This window comes from Candidozyma haemuli (genome assembly GCF_002926055.2).
Source record: "Candidozyma haemuli strain B11899 chromosome Unknown D_2014730914, whole genome shotgun sequence".
In the NCBI taxonomy this organism is placed as follows: Eukaryota; Fungi; Ascomycota; class Pichiomycetes; order Serinales; family Metschnikowiaceae; genus Candidozyma; species Candidozyma haemuli.
Genome location: NW_020289911.1, coordinates 743,785 through 762,006, shown reverse-complemented (window position 1 = coordinate 762,006; position 18,222 = coordinate 743,785). Strand labels below are relative to the sequence as shown.

The 18,222-nt window shown below is 45.1% G+C and overlaps 8 protein-coding genes across 8 annotated transcripts; 4 read left to right on the top strand and 4 right to left on the bottom strand. All coding sequences in view use genetic code 12, as the record gives it.

Annotated features, from left to right (window-relative positions):
- Positions 1-390: 390 nt before the first annotated feature.
- Positions 391-1,242, top strand: CXQ85_002775 (uncharacterized protein; the record flags this gene model as incomplete). The annotated part of the gene is made up of 1 exon (XM_025486439.1): positions 391-1,242. One exon carries the CDS (start codon positions 391-393, stop codon positions 1,240-1,242), a length of 852 nt encoding a protein of 283 aa, XP_025343989.1.
- Positions 1,243-1,312: 70 nt separating this feature from the next.
- ALA1 (alanine--tRNA ligase) lies at positions 1,313-4,168 on the bottom strand (the record flags this gene model as incomplete). The annotated part of the gene is made up of 1 exon (XM_025486438.1): positions 1,313-4,168. One exon carries the CDS (start codon positions 4,166-4,168, stop codon positions 1,313-1,315), a length of 2,856 nt encoding a protein of 951 aa, XP_025343988.1.
- Positions 4,169-5,269: 1,101 nt separating this feature from the next.
- On the top strand, positions 5,270-6,670 carry MAC1 (Mac1p; the record flags this gene model as incomplete). The annotated part of the gene is made up of 1 exon (XM_025486437.1): positions 5,270-6,670. One exon carries the CDS (start codon positions 5,270-5,272, stop codon positions 6,668-6,670), a length of 1,401 nt encoding a protein of 466 aa, XP_025343987.1.
- Positions 6,671-7,209: 539 nt separating this feature from the next.
- CTA8 (stress-responsive transcription factor) lies at positions 7,210-9,141 on the top strand (the record flags this gene model as incomplete). Its single annotated transcript, XM_025486436.1, has 1 exon — positions 7,210-9,141. One exon carries the CDS (start codon positions 7,210-7,212, stop codon positions 9,139-9,141), a length of 1,932 nt encoding a protein of 643 aa, XP_025343986.1.
- Positions 9,142-9,237: 96 nt separating this feature from the next.
- On the bottom strand, positions 9,238-12,434 carry CXQ85_002771 (uncharacterized protein; the record flags this gene model as incomplete). The annotated part of the gene is made up of 2 exons (XM_025486435.1): positions 9,238-11,161; positions 11,413-12,434. 2 exons carry the CDS (start codon positions 12,432-12,434, stop codon positions 9,238-9,240), a joined length of 2,946 nt encoding a protein of 981 aa, XP_025343985.1.
- A 171-nt stretch (positions 12,435-12,605) lies between these two features.
- Positions 12,606-13,280, bottom strand: RCN1 (Rcn1p; the record flags this gene model as incomplete). The annotated part of the gene is made up of 1 exon (XM_025486434.1): positions 12,606-13,280. One exon carries the CDS (start codon positions 13,278-13,280, stop codon positions 12,606-12,608), a length of 675 nt encoding a protein of 224 aa, XP_025343984.1.
- Positions 13,281-13,665: 385 nt separating this feature from the next.
- Positions 13,666-16,256, bottom strand: CXQ85_002769 (uncharacterized protein; the record flags this gene model as incomplete). Its single annotated transcript, XM_025486433.1, has 2 exons — positions 13,666-14,778; positions 15,144-16,256. The coding sequence occupies 2 exons, from the start codon at positions 16,254-16,256 to the stop codon at positions 13,666-13,668; spliced, it is 2,226 nt and encodes a 741-aa protein (XP_025343983.1).
- Positions 16,257-16,718: 462 nt separating this feature from the next.
- CXQ85_002768 (uncharacterized protein) lies at positions 16,719-18,029 on the top strand (the record flags this gene model as incomplete). The annotated part of the gene is made up of 1 exon (XM_025486432.1): positions 16,719-18,029. One exon carries the CDS (start codon positions 16,719-16,721, stop codon positions 18,027-18,029), a length of 1,311 nt encoding a protein of 436 aa, XP_025343982.1.
- Between the last annotated feature and the right edge of the window lie 193 nt (positions 18,030-18,222).

Here is an 18,222-nt window from a genome sequence, read left to right as displayed (position 1 = left end):
CATAGTACATATGTCGTGTGCACCGTAGGTTAAGCGAGCAGGCACTTGTTGTGCCAGTTATGAAGTTCGTTCAGGGTAAGCTAACGACATTTTGGTATCCCTCTTTCTCTAGACCATAAGCTGTCGTACACTAAGCAGCCCATAGTAGCACTACTGATGCATATTCGTACATACAAATCCTATACTGTGTCTGACCTTCTGGGTATCAAAAGCCTTGATGTTAACCACTTTATTCGACGCTTTTTACTACCTATGCTCGTCTAAAGCATCCATAACCCCCGTATAATGATTTAACAGCGCCGCATACACTTTCAGCAATCCTGGTGGTGGAATCCCCTACAACATTTGTATCGCGAAATATACATCTCCATGTTTCGCAACCTTACCAGAATGACCTCTTCAATCAAGTCAACCGGCTGCCTTATCATTGGCGACGAGGTCCTCAATGGTAAGATCCATGATGTCAACTCATTCGAGTTTGCCAAATACTGTTTCAGAGAGTTGTCGATTCCAGTTAAGAAGACCATTGTGTGTGGAGACGACAAGGACGATATCATACGTTCTCTCAAGACCCTTACGGACGAAAACTGTGACTTTATAGTTACTTCCGGTGGAATTGGGTCAACCCATGATGACATCACATATGAAGCCTTGGCTGATGCTTTCCGTGTGCCTTGTACGTTAGATGATGAGACGGTTCAGAGAATGCAGACTCTACGTAAACCGTTCTTATCTACTTTGCAGAAACCCGAATTGGATGCATTTTATCGTATGGCCACTTTACCACAACCTTCAGAACAAACAAAGGTGCTGAAGTTGTTCATTGACGAAACCCTCTGGGTGCCAATTGTTGGCCTTAATGAGAAGGTCTACGTTTTGCCTGGAGTTCCACAATTGTTCAAAAAGCTATTAGTGGGCTTGGGAGAATCGGTAAAACCAAGATGTTTGTCTCAAAAGTTCACCAGGTTCTTTGTTAAAACAAGGAAAGGTGAATCGAACATTGCCCCGTTCTTGACAGAATTACAGAATAGATGTGATGCTTCTTTCAATAAGCGTGTGAAAATCGGTTCATATCCTCATTTTGATTGGAAAATCGTCACAGTCAGCATCATTGGTGATAAATCTGTTCCTGAGCAGGACTTAAGGAAGGTGGTTGAAGACGTTGTGAAGAATGTGGATGGAGAAGAGATCACTGCAGCGGAGGAGGATCATCTCACAACTTGTGGCCCTCCAAATCTATAATTATCTAATCCTTAATAAGTAGATACTATTAGATACATACCCATCATGCTCTATACTAACACGATCCCATCTATGTCAATTTCTCCGTGAGAGCCTTCTTGACGGCCTCAAGAGCCTCGTTAACACCATCTGGCTTGTCTCCCATACCTTGAACGATGTTGCCCTTACCACCAGCCTTACCGCCGATGTGTGCAATAGCTGCCTTGGCAATCTCGTTAGCATCAACACCCTTGCTGATAGCCTCATCGGAAATGTAACATCCATGGGCAACCTTGTCGCTGGTACCGGTGATCAAATAAAGAGACTTCTCCTTAGCTTCCTTCTTTATGAGGTTGAAAGCCTCGGTGATAGCCTTGGCGTTGGCGCTGATTGGAACGTGAGCGACAAGGAATGGAGCCTTCAGCTTCTCCTCGTCCTTCAACCATTCGTTGACGACGTTCAAAGTCTTCTTAGACTCTTCCTTCTGTTTAGCCTTCAAGTTGTCCTTGATAGACTTGTCCAACTTGGTGAACTTCTCGTTAAGTTTCAGCTTGTCCACAACGGAGATAGACAACTTCTTCAAGGCAACACCAAGCTCCTTAGCCTTTTGTTCCTTGTCAGCACCAAATGGCAAGTTAGCGGCGGCATCTAAGTCAGCATCGAAGTCCTTAGCGACTTGCTGGACGCGGTGAGCATCGTGGCCGGTAACGGCAACAATTCTTCTAGTACCCTTGGCGATACCAGATTCCTCAATGATGACCAAATCCTTGATTTCAGCGGTCTTGGCGACATGAGTACCACCACAGAGCTCAATAGAGTATTTGTGCCATTCCTTGTTCTCAGGATCATTAAGCAACTTGGAGACAGGCACGCCGATGGAAACGACTCTAACTGGATCAGGGTAGACCTCACCGAACACAGCTCTAAGGCCGTTGATCAGCTTGGCGGTGGCCAAGCTAACATCCTCGGCGAAAACTTCCTGGTTAGCCTTGATGTTCTCGTTGGAGATCTTCTCAACTTGTTCAACTTCCTTGATAGTCAAAGCTTGCTTGTTGCTGAAGTCGAATCTCAACTTCTCAGCGGCAACCAAAGAACCCTTCTGGTCAACGTTGTCACCCAACACTTCTCTCAAAGCGAAGTTCAAGACGTGAGTACCAGTGTGGTTGTTTCTGATAGGCCATCTTCTCAACTCATCGTAAGTAGCAATGACTTCATCGCCAACCTTAAGGGTACCCTCTACCAAGTTACCAGTGTGCAAAACGTAACCGGCGTAAGACTGGACGTTGGTAACGTTGAATTCGGCACTGCCGTCAATGACCAAAGAACCAGTGTCGTATTCCTGGCCACCCTGCTCGGCGTAGAATGGAGTCTTGTTCAAGAGAATACCGTATTGCTGACCGGCATTGTCGATGGAGTCAGTGAAAGCAGAGCCATCGTAAAAAGCGACAATCTTGGACTTGGTGTTCTCCAAACCAAACTTGTAGTGGTCATCAGTCTTAGGAACAGCATCGTTGCCCTCCAATTCAGACAAGGCGTGGACATCCAACTTGATCAAGTCAGCGCCAGTCTTGGAGCCAGAAGCCTTAGAAGCTTCTCTGGATTCCTCCTTAGCTTTCTCGAAAGCAACCTCGTCAATCTTCAAGCCAGCTTCTTCAGCCATCAATCTAGTCAAATCGACAGGGAAACCGTAAGTGTCGTACAATCTCCAGACGTCTTTACCAGACAAGGTCTGCTCAGGAGTCTTGGAAGCAATGATGGCGTACTGTTCGAACAATTTCTCACCTCTGTCCAAAGTCTTAGCGAAGGACAATTCTTCCTCGACCAAGATCTCCTTCAACTCATCCTTGTGGGAGGCAATCTCTGGGAAGATCTGGGAGTTTTCTTGAATGACAACGTCAACAAGCTGCTGGAAGAAAGAGCCGATTGGGTAATTCATGTACTTTCTCACGTAACGAGAACCTCTTCTCAAGATTCTTCTCAACACGTAACCTCTACCTTCGTTGTTAGGAACACCACCATCAGTGATAGCGAAGGTTAGCGTTCTAACGTGATCAGCGATAACTCTGTAAGCAGTGTCAATACCGTCAACGTCGTCGGCACCGAACTTACCAGTGTAAGGTCTCACGCCAGTGATTTCACGGATCTTCTCAAAGAGTGGGGAGAAGACATCAGTGTCGTAGTTGGAGAACTTGTTCTGCAAGATAGAGACCAATCTCTCGAAACCCATACCGGTATCAATATGTTTGTTTGGCAAAGGCCTGAGGGAAGCGTCGGCCTCTCTGTTGTACTGAATGAACACGACGTTCCAAACCTCCAAAACGTTAGGGTCGTCCTGGTTCACCAAGGAAGAAGCATTTCTGCCACCGATTCTGTCGTAGTGGATTTCAGAACAAGGACCACATGGACCTTGGTCACCCATCTCCCAGAAGTTATCGGTAGCGTCACCTGGCAAGATGTGGTCTTCAGCAACACCAACATCCAACCAGAACTGCTTGGCCTCCAAATCTGGCTTCAAGCCGTTCTTCTCGTCACCTTCAAAGTAGGTCACGTACAAGCGGTCCTTCTCCAACTTGTAGACTTCGGTCAACAATTCCCAAGACCATTCAATGGCCTCCTTCTTGAAGTAGTCACCAAAAGACCAGTTACCCAACATCTCAAAGAAAGTGTGGTGATAAGAATCCTTTCCGACATCATCCAAGTCGTTGTGCTTACCACCAGCTCTGATACACTTCTGAGAGTTGGCAGCTCTCTTCAAACTACCGAAATCGGTGGTAGGGTCGACAGTACCAAGGAAGATTGGCTTATACTGGTTCATACCAGCGTTGGCAAACAACAAGGTTGGATCATTGTGAGGAACAACGGAAGAGGAAGGCACAAAAGAGTGCTGCTTACCTTTGAAGAAGTCCAAAAAGGTTTGTCTAACGGTGCTAGCTGGCCAGGATGTCATGGAGTGCTTGCGAGTTAGGGTCTTTAGCATGGAGATCTTGCGTAGTTGAAGAAATTTCTCATGTGTAGTATGGTGCACGGGTGTACAGGAAGAGGCCTGGGGAACCAACGACATGGAAATGCAGAGAGAGTTAGTTACAGGGAGGAAGGGGAAAGAGGGGTGGGTTAAAGAGATTTCAAATGGAATTATTTAGAAACTTGCAGAGGCTTAGTAGGATGTATCTTTGTTGAGATGAAGTTGTGTCTATAGCCAGCTATCGCTACCTTCACTGGCAGGTAGTAGAAGATATACAGAAAAAGAAACGAAAGCGAATGCAAAAGAAAGACGACAAGAGTAAGATGTACATATGGGCAGTTTACTTTGATAAACTGAAAATATCTAATTTATGGGGATTCACAGTGCTGTAGTCTCTGAGACAACTGACCCCTACAATCATCTACCACCAACACACTCAATAAGAGCTATCATAAACAAACCTTCCAAATCCAAAACCGAAAAAGTCTCAAATTCTCTAAACAAGCTCACACTAAACTCATATCTTCATTTTCCTTAGCTCATCCAACCTGGTGCTCCCTCACCTTCTCTCACCCTTCCCATTTTGCAGCCATTTCGCACCCACTGCCACCAACCTGTAACCGAAGAAAATATATCCAGTCCACAGCACCACCAGATAATATACCACGGGTCAACACAGTTCAAAATTTGAACCAGAAAAAAGGAACTAATACAAATAATCAGATCATATACTTCTTCCCTTTCTGTGTTTCACCTTTAGTAAAAGTGTCCCTGCCACAACTTCCTACAGCTTAGTACCACCCATTTCTTTATCTCTTTCCCCTGGCCTGCCAAAACAGATCCTATCCCTTCGCTCATCGACCTGCCAATTTCTCGTTAGCCCTTGTTAAAACTGCTCTAAGGCAGAACGGCTCCTGGGGTATGGCGCCTGCATGTGGTTCGAGCTCTTTACCCGTTTGGGCGATCGAATTTGCTCTCACTATGGCTACTGTCTAATCGCTCTCATCTTTCAGAAAACCTAGCCTTGTGAGATCTTGATGTCATGGCTCAACCTTCTTTTCACCTTCAAGCCACCTACTCATCGCTATGATTCTAATTAACGAGGTCAAGTACGCTTGTATGGAGTGTATTCGTGGCCACCGCTCGTCGATGTGCCGGCATCACCAGAGACCGCTACTACAGGTTCGACTGAAGGGCCGGCCCAATGTGGGCTACGGTAACAAAAACCATAGAATAGCGGTTTTCGCTGAGGAGATTGCTTCTTCGCCTGAACCAGAGGACGGTGACAGCTGCAGAGACTTTCCCGTGGTCATCTTGAAGGCATCGGATAAACAGGTGATAGACCTACTGAATGGTCAGATCTTGGGGCCTTACAGTGAGGCTGCTAACGAGATACACAACAAGAAGCCTGTGATTCGGTCAGATAGCTTTATTAACTCATCGTCGTGTTGCTCAAAGGGCGCTTCGAAGGTCAGCAAGCTGTGTTCGTGCAATAAGAGTAATGTCTCAAAGACCAAGATCCTTAAATCTTATCTTGATAAGCATAAGAATAAACTGGCATCGGTGAAGAGGGAACCCGAGTTGAAGCCAGCAAAACTGAGCTGTTGCAGTTCTAAGAAACAAAATAATGGGGTTCCTCAACAGAACGGCAATGGATACTCGACAAACGTCTTTGCCAACCCTTACTACGCCCAACAATGGAACCAAAATCCTCAAATACCGCCTCAGCCTTTCAACATACCGTTCCCACAACACCAGACAGTACCACAGAACGGCTACAACGTTCCTCTCCAACAAAACTCCCTCCCGCCTATGTCAACATTCCCAGAGGCTGGCTATACGAATCAGCCACAGCATGACATATTCCACAACCTAGCTGCAAGCAATACAGGAGAAGTCTTCGAGGTGGTGAATGTTCCGTCTTGTTCTATCCTGGGCACTTGTCGTTGTAGCAGCGACTGTAGGTGTCCAGGCTGTGTTGAACATAATAATGCACCTAAACCACCAGCACAGGTTCATTTAGATGCCCTTCGAAACGACGCACAGTACAGCTCTAACTTGATACTAACGCTGAAAGATCAAAAGCCTGCTACAGAGAAATCGCCAGAGAAACAACCACAGCCCTTACCAGCACTTCCGTTGTCGAAGGATTTCGATACCTACGCCAATTTCCTTCGTCTGATTATTGGAGAGCAAGAACCCAACAATAACGACGGAGAGGTGAACTGTAGTGACGGACAGTCGTGCGTCTGTCCAGACGACGACTGTTTCTGTACTAACTGTGAAACCCATGGCATCATAGACGGATACAGATTAGACGACATTTTCAATGGCCGGACCGCTGGTGATAATAACGTCAAAAGTGAGCCTTTGGAACGAGCATCGTTCGATTCTAACAAACGGTCTCCCATTGAACCTAGCACATCGCTACTGTCGCGAAGCTCAGATGCCTCTTTGCTAGGATTTGGGAAAAAAGACCAGAGCTAATTTTGCGGCAATGATCATTCGTTCACCTCATGTACATATTAACAGGAGCTCGTCAGAAGCTACGCCTTGAACGAGTCGCATTTTGCAACCAAACACCAACCAACCTTACGAAACAATACAGGGTACCACACAACAACATCTTCGAAATTCTTTGATTTCTACTGAACGTGAACAATCGCTTTCTCTTCCTCTACCGGCCTAGACCTCTTCCCCAAGTAAACCAATTCCATTGCTTTCCTGTCCTCCCACGATATTGACAGACATGCACACTGCGATTGTTGCAACGTCTGGATGCATGGCCTACTACTACCCAAAAGTCAAACAGACCTGCACACAGTGCGATGGGAGGAGCAATGCTCATGGAACCTTCTAGCAATTTCAACGTCTTCCATAGATAAATGTACCTCAAGCAGCCGTACGCAGGGACCTCCAGTGAAAAATAAATACACGTTCCTACACCAGTCCACCGAAGTTTCAGCCCAGCTACCCACCGACCCTGTAATTGATTGACTACTACAGTTCGCAATTGCTAGCCTACCATGGCATCCTTCCATGCTCAGGACCACAATCTGTCAAGGGACAACGACATACAGGTCATCAACAGAGAAGACGAGTACCCGGCTACCGGAGGTGAAGAGTATCCCCATCACGAGAATGTCGTGTCTCCCTCGTTTCCAGCTCTTGACATCCCTACTCCGAATGGGGCCCACTCTCAGCTATTCGATGAGTTTGAGCTGAACCAACATAATCAACCCACCACCAGAGACCAGCCCCATGGGGACCAGTTTGCTCCTTCATTGTCGCCATTGAGCGAGTTTGTAAATACCCACGGCGACCATATTATCAATGATCAGGATAATGATCAGGAGAGGAATGGTAACGCCGGTGTCTTGACGAGGTTGAACACCAGCAACAACTACTTACCTCCATTGCCTACACTCTCGGAGCCAGTGCTCCCATCTGTGCCACAGAACACTGGTCAGCTTCCTACCAACTACTTGCCCAACAACTTTGGTAACACTAATGCTCCTAATACTAATCGGAACCAATTGATGATTACGGGTAAGAAGAAGAAAGAGTCTCAGGGCCCTAAGGCCAGGCCTGCGTTCGTCATGAAGATCTGGTCTATGGTTAACGACCCAGCAAACCATGACTACATTAGGTGGAATGATGATGGCTTGACTTTTCAAGTTTTCCACCGTGAAGAGTTCATGAAGAGCATTCTCCCGAAGTACTTCAAGCATAACAATTTTGCATCTTTTGTACGTCAGCTTAACATGTACGGCTGGCATAAAGTGCAAGACATCAGCAGCGGATCGATGGCCAAGGAGGCAAAGAACGCTGAAGAGGTTTTGCAGTTCAAGAATCCATATTTCATTCGGGGCAGGGAAGACTTGCTTGACAATATTGTCCGTAACAAGTACGGCGGTCAGGAGGAATCAGCTGAACCTAATATCAACCTTCAGGTACTCATGACTGAACTCGATCAGATTAAGATGAACCAACTAGCCATTATTGAGGACATGAGGCGTATCAGAAAAGACAATCAGACTTTGTGGACCGAGAGCTTTGCTACAAGAGAAAGACATCTGAAACAGTCCCAAACTCTTGATAAGATCATGAAGTTCCTTGCTGCTGTCTATGGTAACTCAGCCGGAAAGATATTTGAAGTGGAGAATGGCTCTTACGATTCAAATTACGGTGTACCTGCTTTGTACCAGGGAAATCAGTCACCTCGACCAGCTTATCCACCTGCTGCACCTATACTGAAGTCAAGATTAATGTTAATGGACCAGGAGCATCTGAGAACATCTTCGTCCGATGCAAGTACGACGGCTGGACCTTCCAAAAGACCATCGGAGGCTGGAAGTAAAGACGGTTCTATCGAGGAGATTGTGAGAAACGATCACATCACTCCTCATGATCCATCAGCCAATGTGAACAGAATTTATCAACAAATTATGAACCAGGAGCCAGGCCTGAATTCTCCAAGGCAATACTTCCCTGAACTACAAAGTCCTAGCGCCGGACCCAGTACCCCTTCTCAGCTGTTTGCTAAGCTAAGCGGTGCTGGTGCTGGTGCTGGTGCGGGTGAACACAATGGTGACTTGTTGCTGGGGCTCGAGCAAAACATCTTTAAACAAGGCCAGGCATTGCTGCAAGTCCAGGACTGGATCCAGGCTTTGGCAAACAGACAACAGCAACAACAGCATCAATTGCAACAGCAAAAGAGTAATAATTCACTGCCGGCTCAAACTGATCTTGACGACTTTGACGTTAACGAGTTTTTGAACAACAGCTCCTCGAATCCTGTTCCCACATCACATGAACAGCAAGATTCAGGCATTGATTTCGAAAACGACTTCAAATCTGAAACTAATGAGGACGATAAAAAGCGTCACATTGAAGAAGTCGTTGACAATGAGCCACCAGCCAAACGTGGTCGGACAAGAAAGAGCAGTCGGCGGTAAATCTTAATCTGCGTATATAGCTATGGGTATCTCGGTTTTATATAGAGTATGATGCATCTAAGAATAGATGTTGCCTGTCAATGAATGCTTGTATGGTTATTTTCTAGAGAATGCAAAAGTGACCTCATCGTCATCACTATCACCATCAAGATAAGCGGTGGTGGGCTTTGAAGCTTTTGATCTTGTCAGGAAGGAAAATGAATTATCATCAGCTTCTTCATTCTCAGAATCTTCTCGGACAAATAACTGGGATTCTTGTGGCTGGAATCCCTTGACCCCACTCATTTCTCTATCGAAGTCACCTTTAAGGCGTTGATTAACTTCATTCTTCGGCGGTGGGTCCAACTCTTCAAAGTGAATGCTATTATCATGGTCTTCCAATTGAATGAAAGTTCTAGTAACGTTTTTAGGAACGCTTCCAGCTTTTTTAAACTTCTTAAAATTCTTTCTCCCTCTGTAGTCTGACGTGATTTCCGTGGTCGTTGCCTTTCTTCTGACCATCAAATCAACCTCTTCTACAATGACGAGGTTGTCAAGTTTGTCACTCACTCCATCAGCTGTCTCATCAAGCCCAAGTTCTTTCTTGACTGCATCATCTGCATTCTTCTTTGTAGAAAGAACAGCGTCAGCCAAGGAGACTTGGGGTATAATTTTACGGCGCTCCCGAGGAGGCTCTGGTTTGGGACGCTTTGCTTCGGATTCATCAACATCCTCGGGTGGCCTCTTCGTGGTATCTTCCTTAAATTCAATGCTTTGTGTTGTAGATTCAACCTCGGCTGGCGGCTGGGGCAGCGAAGGCAGTTGAGTTCTTGATGCTTCTTTTCTCTCTTCATCCACGACAGGGGGTTCGGTCGCTTGTACTTCCAAACTTGGACTAGCTGGCCTTGGAGTCTCTTCCACGACATCAGGGACATCTTCAACTGGCTCTGGAGCATTTTCGACTGGCTCTGGAACGGGAGTTGACAGAACCTGACTGAACAGGAAGAAATCCGTGTCACCAACCTTTTCAAGCTTTCTCCTCTTTTTGCGCTGTGTCAAGCGAAGATCATTAAACTGAGATTCACGCTTCACTCGAGGGGTGAAAACTTGGAGGTTAGAAGTGTCAACTTCAACCAAAGCTTTCCAAAGCACTTCTGTGGTGTTTGACCGATCCCGTAGGAAGTCAACCTTATTGTCTTCGTCCTGAACAAACACATACGGATTATCAGACTGACCAATTTGATTTTCAACTTCCAGTTCATCACCTACTTCAACCATTGTAGGCGTGCAACCCAAGCATTTGAGCCAGTCCTGGAGTCTTCTTGTATGCTTAATAAGGGTACCGTAACAGACAAACACATTAAAACCTGTTAGCAAAATCGACCTCTTTGAATTGGGAAACACGAAATTATTCTCAGACTTAGGATACAAGTACTTTTCATCCAAGTTCAAGAGCCAATGGTCAACCTCACTAGGTTCATCCTTGATGGCGTCTGTCCATGCATAAGAAACAACAGGTATGGCTCTCAGAAGAGCGATCTTCATGTTATAGTCATTCATATCAACAAGTGTTAAGTAATGCGTCGCAACCAACGGGTCCAGTGTACTTCGTATATCTATGCCCTTCTCATAGAGCTCATTAACTAGAGTAGGTAATGGTGATTCCATGACTTCATCATCATATGACATCTTCTTTGAAAAGGCCAATATCTTCACGTCAACCCATCGTAGCCGAAGTTGTATACGATCAGATTTGTTGGCATTAACCTTCAACAAAAGGTCATCATCTTCAAACCTCTCAGTGACCGGATCAGCTTCCTTACTAGGAAGTCTATGCACTTTTCCATTGACCAATGTCGTGCAAATGGATTCAAAAGTTATGTGAAGGGGCGTTTTATCTGTATCATGGAGCTCCAGAGGCCCAGTTTGGATGGTCAAGTACTTCTTGGGTACCTTCAAGTCGCCAATGTGGAGACAGTCTTCCAGAGACTTGTACTCATTGCTTCTGCCAATTTTCACCGTGGAATCTCTTCGAAGGGGCCTTGAGGATGCTGAATGTTAGTCAATTTTCACTTAAGCAATGGAATTTCACATACCTTCGCCATTATATATTAGGGTAAGAACCCACATAGTAGCTGCGAAGATAAGCCGAAAAGTTGCAACTAGTTGGTACATACTACAGCGCGAACAATGGTGATAAATGTATTTCTGCTCTATGATACACAATTTTTTTTTTTTTTCCTTTGCTTTCTTTAAGCGGAAGATCTCGCAAGCTTGCTCATTCTGTTAGACTTAAGAGCAGTGTTGACGGTCTCTTCGTCGGCCAACTCGAACAAGGCCTTAGCATAGGCGTCCTCGCTAACCTCAGTTTCAGCCTCCTCGGCATCCTTCTGGAGGATATCATCGTCGTTATAAATCTTGTCAGTGTAGAAAAGTGGCAACACAGGGGACCCGTCGGTCTTGATTCCTACCGTGACCAAATCGTCCTGGTCGAATTCTTTCAAAATGGCATGCAAATTGTCAAGCAACTCCTCCTGGGAGAAATGCTTGTTGAGGGCACCAATCTTGAAATGAGCAGTGGTGCCCATTGGTGGCAAGTATGGTGCAGAAGCCAAGACCTTCTCGACCTGAGCTTTAAGGTTCTCGATCGAGAGCTCCTTAGACTTGTCTGAAGTGTATGGTCTGATCTGGACTGGGAACTTGGTCTTCTCGTTGTTGTACAATGTCTTACCCAACACGTTAGGCAAAGAAGACAAAATGGCATCGTCAGTGACGAACAAGTCGTACTCCTTGTACAACTCACGACGCTTCTCATAAGGGTGGTAGATGGTCTTGAGCTGCTTCAACGTGAAGATCTTGCTCAAAGTAGGAATGTTGGCCTCCTCAATCTTCTCCAAATCCTCATTGCTTTCAATGAAGCCATCTCTCACGAAAAGACATGTCTTGAAACCGTCCTTGATGTTCATGTATGGCTTGGGGAGCGGGATGAGCTTAGCCTTGAAACCAGGCTTCTTACTGAAATACTTCTTCTTCTGCACTTCCAAGTACACATTGGTAGTAAGGTCATCTTCGTCCTCGTCATCAAACAACTTAGCCTTTTCGGTGTTTCCAGACTGACGTTCCAAGAACTTAGAAAGTTCATTAAGGGCATCGGTAGCCTGCTTCTTAGAGACATAGCCGAATTCCTTCAGGCCCAGAGAAGAAGTCTCCTCCTTCTTGGCAACCTTCTTCGGACTCTCCTTTGTGGTTTTCTGCTTCTTAGCAGCAGGTTCTCCCTGCTGAGCAGCCTTTCCCTTGGATCTAGTTTTGGCCATTATGTGTGTAGCTTGGGGATGAGATCGTGCTCTTCTCATCTCTAAAAAAATCAACTCCCAGGATGCGATGCGCTCTGCAGGACTTCATCAATGCACCCTGTTTTCCAGACACATGGTCCGCCTAAACAACACCAAAAACAATAAAAAACAAGAAAAAAAATTAAAAGCTTCTTAGTCGGTAGGCGGCATGGTTGTTTTGGGAAGAGGTGGAGTCTTTTTGGATTTTTGGTTCCGCACGGAATCTACCACAATGGCAGGCACTCCGTTATCGATATTCTCAAAAAGCACCTCTGGTTGTTGACGAATATCAAGCAAATTCTCTTCATTATCATCGCTTTCGTCATCGTCATCTTGGTACTTCTTTACATGGAAACTATCAAACCCTCCAAATCTATCCCATAGCAAGTGCGAAAGCTCCTCTGGAGAGTAGATAGCCTTCTCGTTAGGACCATCTTCGACCTTATGATAGTCGTCCCATTCGCTTTGAGGAGAAAGTGGAGGCAGGATAAGGAACCTTCTGCTGCCTTCCTCCGAGGGAAGCTCTAAGAACTGGGTGTCTTGTGCTCGAAGGGTCCAGTTCTCGTCTTCAAGGAGCCTCAGGTGGTTATCCTTAAGACTGAAACTGATACCAATAGATTTCCCAAGATTAGACAGTAGATAGTCTCTCACGTAGATTGCTAGGGCCAGCGTGCCACATATTATGATGTACCTTTCGAACTTGGGGAGCGAGATAAGCTCTACCTGGAGACCCTGTGCAGCAAGAAGATTGACAAGAACATTAGGGTCATCTTTCAATTCCTTGGAGAGTCTTGTCACAATGAGGGTGTTTGTTGGTGGACGAGCCATTAAGTAGATGTGGTTTGGTGGTGGTGAGTTGGATGTGAAAGTTGGTCTTAGGTTGGTTTGTTTAGTGTGGACTGCATGATTTCCAGGCGGTACCATAGCCCGGAGCACTCCTACTTCATAAGGGGTATATATTTATAGGAAAAGATGGGACCAAAATGGAGAGAGGTGAGTGATTGAAGGCTTGGATTTCAAATTATTGAATATGCTAATCAGTAGGGAAAGTTGTGGGTGTATGGGAGGATGTCTTATGCGTATAGGCTTTTCGCAGCCACTGACCAGGAACATGAGATACACCAACCTGGTAGTTTACAGGAATTCTCTGTAATGTTTAAATAAGAAGGAATGGCGCTTCTTTTCAATATTGACTCTTTTCTTCAAAGTCTGCCTATACGGCCCCGAAAACAGAGATATCTTTCCGTACACCTAGACCACAGAGACCTATGTTCCTGAAGTACGTATTATGGGCTTCGTAGTAGTTTCGGAAAATGATGCTTCCCATATGAGGTTTGCTGAAGTCAGCAGAAACACACCGTGGATTTGTGCCAGAGAAGCAGTCCACAACTTCATCAACAGATGGATTTGTTTCACCTCCAGTGACATTTACATAGATTTGGTTTTGAAACTGTGCAAACTGATCAAGAAAGTTTGAAGAGGTAGAAGGAACCTGAGTAACTAAGTCCCCCTTATGTATAACTCTCAAGAACTTCCGATCATAAGAACCATGCTTCATAGGCATATAGCTTCCAAGAACAAAATCAGCCCAGGAAGTAAACTCGCTATTTCCAACCATAGGCTGGCCCATTGTAACCAAGGTAAGCTTATCGAAACCAAGATCAAGGAAATGTAGTGCTAGTAGAAGAGCTACCGAGCCGCCCATTGAGTGACCCACAAACACCAACTCATAATCCTCAGAGTCTCCACCAGAAGAAAGCTCGGTGGTCAATTGGTTATGAATAGCCGCAAGGGTGTTCTTATAGTACCTAGCAAACCCCTGGTGTATCTTGCAGTTCTCTCCACAATACGGTAGGCGATGATGTAGATTATGATAAGGCACCATATCCACCCTGATATCAGCCAAAACGTCATTAAGCGACCTCGTCCCTCTCAAAGAAACAACAATAGTCTTGTGCTTCTTTGTTGTTTCCGTAGTCTCCTCATAATTGAAGATATCAGAGTACGTAGATGCAATGTATCCACACACAGCATCGTCAAAGTACCACTGGTGCACCAACGTCATATTAGGGAACCTCTTGGAGCAATCCAAGTTACATTCAAAAGGCTCCTTGATTCCATGGAACTTATCAATGCAATACGAAATGTCTATTAGATGTGCATAGGTGAACATATTGCGATGGATGACAGGGTCAAGTGGTTCTGGAGTGTTCACATCGTTTAGGAAATTCGGCGACTTCACAGGAATAAGAAACGCTGGAAGCCAGCTTAAAGGGAGTCTCATAGTGTTAGGTAGAACATTCAAAAGTGTAGGTTGCTTTGTGAACTTTTATGTTTGGAAGTCCGAAATGTGGGGTCCAACGGTGATGACCATCGCGAGTTTTTGGGTACGACATGGGCTTTTGGTCTCTTTTGTGCCCCACCTCAAAACAGATACTTCCATAACAAACGAACAAGAATGGTAACAAGAAGGCCAATCATGAATGACTCAAAGAATTCGTAAACTGCTTTGAATGGCTTGCGGGGGACATTTCGTGCAAATATGAGTATACATCCTAACACTGTAAGTACAGTTACTGGTGTACTGCTTAAGCTGAGCAATATACTGATTGGATTGAATAGGCTTCTTTTTTTGAGTTCGTTTGTGGTGATTTTGATTTGAGTGGTTAGGTTGGCAAAGACTTGATTTACAGAGTCTTTTTGTTCTGCTAGCATCTCGTTGAGGTCGTAGACGTTGTCTCTTAGTGATGCATGGCTCGTCTCCAACTGCTGCACCGAAGTGTTTAGCATTGACCCAAACTTTAACAATGTCGCTTCGATGAATGACTCTAGTTCTGTGCTTTGGGTATCGAAGTATTGTTGGAGATCGAACTCGATAGAACGAAGACGGTGCTGGAACTCAGTGGTGAGTTGAAGTTCGCCTTGGAGAGTGTCGTGGAGAGCTAGTTGGTTGGATTGGGAAAGGGAAGTTTGTGTTTGGATATCTTTCATGGCTTCAAGGATTTCAAGAATGTCTTCATGTAGTGTTCCCTTGAAGTCTGTCCATAACGATGAAGCTTCATTTAGCCTGGCTGTTTCTTCGTCTGCATGGATACCGACGAGGTCTGCCTGGTTATTAGCTACTTTACTCAAGGAATTTATGGATGACGCTAAATGGTCAAATTCGTGGTGTACCTGGCCCTGAACGTTGCTGAAGATGCTCTCCAATTCTTCATTGAAAGCCATGGCTTCCGCTTCCCAATCTTCACGATGTTTTCTACTGACTGACACCATCTCCATCACTTCTGCAAGCATTTTCTCAAATTGAAGCTGTACTTCTTTCTGGTATCGTTCCGTTTCTTTGGTGCTTTCAAAGGATGCTTCATGGAACGAAGTGTAAGTTCGAGTAACGTTATTAAATAGATCAACAAGATGCTCTTTGAAAAACGGCATGGCTTCTTCGTGACAGATACTTTTTATTCTTCGGTAATTTCCCGAATATGTGGTCCAGTACTGAGATGTCTGTCTAAGCTCTTGAATGCAATTATGGTAGGCAGAATCAGTATCCAAACGCTTACAACTTTCTGGATAGTCTATCGCTGCATCTTGAAATTCACAAACAGATAAATCAACAGCCAGTTTCTTTCTTAGTGCCAGACTAAGGCTTTCCACGCCGCCAGAAGCACACTCTTCAATCACGTCCTCTAATGCTCGATGAGCACACTGAGACTGGTATATCTCTGTGGATAGCTCATACAGCAGAATCCCAGAATCAAGGAACTGAAAAGCCAAAGCTTGAATTCCCAAATAAATGAAAAAGAGCATGTTGTATGTTCAGCAGTTTTGCTCCCGTTAGTTGGATGTCGTGTTTGGTCGATGTTTCAGGATTTTGCAGCCATGCCTCAACTAGGATGAGCATGATTAGGAGGGCAAGCATTGGTAATTTAGCTACTGGAAAGACAACAACAACTTATTTTCATCGTCCTCTGAGGAACATATTTACTTGACTGTTGTATGTTTCTACTAAGTCTTCTCAAGCCAGTGAGAGTACCCAGAGTACCAACCGCTAATCCAAGAAAAACAAAAGAAAGACTCGAAAACACCCAAAACTAGCATCTTTCCACTACTTCACGTCCCTTTCTATACATAAACCATCCACCTTCATCCTCTCATCTCTTCCTCTTGTAGTGTCCATTTTCTCCATCCTGCTTGTTCGGTCCCCATACTTAACCGAATGCGCACCAACTTATTCACGTATTCTCAAAGACTTCAACCACGCATCAGCACATGGCATCAAGACTCGCCCGCCGTGGCTTCAGCCAGGCTCTCAGGAGGATGGCAGCCGAGGAACCAGTTCCTTCTGCCACTCAAACAACACCAAACGAGGAGTTGGACCACTTGGTGCCCGACAGACCAGACTTTTCCAGTTACCCTCGTGAATTTTCACCGATGATCGATCCCAGAGAAGTACACGATGTGTTGCTTCGTCCGACGTTTAATGACTTGGCAGTTACCACGATCGCTTCAGATTCGCCATTTACGGGCGACGAGCTGTACAAGTTCACTACAAAGCCATCAGAGAGAGGCTCGAAGTTCCTCTTCGGCAGCATGACAGATAAATGGATCAAGGAATTCAACGCTCTTAATCCAAGACTTGATGAAATACCCGAATACGACACGCTATTCTCGTTCTTGGGTTCACGGTTGGATGATGTGAGTTTTGCTGAACTGATCTCTTCACTTGGTGACCTAGAGAAGTCTATCAAATACTCAGCTCCAGAAATGAAGCCAGGCGATGTGATTCATGCTCTTTTACTGGAGGAGCCATTCCAATTAGACATAACCAAGTACAATTTGGTGATAGAGTACTTGAAAAGACATTTGACGTCGAAGCTGTCTTGGGTATCAGGCACAAGTGATTTTCCAATGTTCTTGGATTTCCTCGCTCAGAATTCACAGACGTATTCCATGGCGGAGAAGGCTTCGGCCTTAGATTCATACTTCGGGGCAGTTTTCGCCGAAGAGCCGAGCCTATTTAGTAAGGTTTCACCAAGCACACTTGACATTTTAACCAAACTAGCATGTGAGAGCCACAACCTAAAAGGCGCTATGAAAACGTTAGAATCTCTCGTTAAACATCACACCATGGCACCATCTAAAGGAAACTTCCAGCACTTCATGCAATTATACTCTGAGAGTGCAAGACAGGAAAACAAGAATAAAGAGCAGATTCTAGAAGAGATTACATGGAGCAAACCAATCTTATTCCACCATGGACTAGATGTGAACTCCTTCGAGTTACTATTATCCCGATTAATCGACAATTCGTACGATTTGACGCAATTCGTGCGGTTAGCTAGAAATTCGGGACTCCTTCCCAATTACGCCGGGCATGTGCTCGTCCGCTTATATCTCATACAGAAACAAAGCCCGAAGTCTCCAATAGCCAAGGCCGTTGAGATAACACAGTTTGTGAGGCTTTTGTTGAGAGATGGAAACGTCAGAGTTGATCGCAACTTGAGGAGTACTTTGCGAATGATCTGCGAAGAGAACAAGATACCATATGACGAGCTGACTTTCCTTATCAAGTCGTCATAAACCGCACGAACCCTCCCAAAACACAAATGTGCATAATCTACATGTAATTACCTGCGTCTGATCTTTCTTCTAATTTTTCAACCCCCAGTGCTTTCTCCATAGTTGTGGTGTGGCTCGCGCGGTCAATTTGTCAGCCGTGTGTGGCTCCTTGAACAGGGATTTTGCAGCCAAATTGCGTTAGGTTAAGATTAAT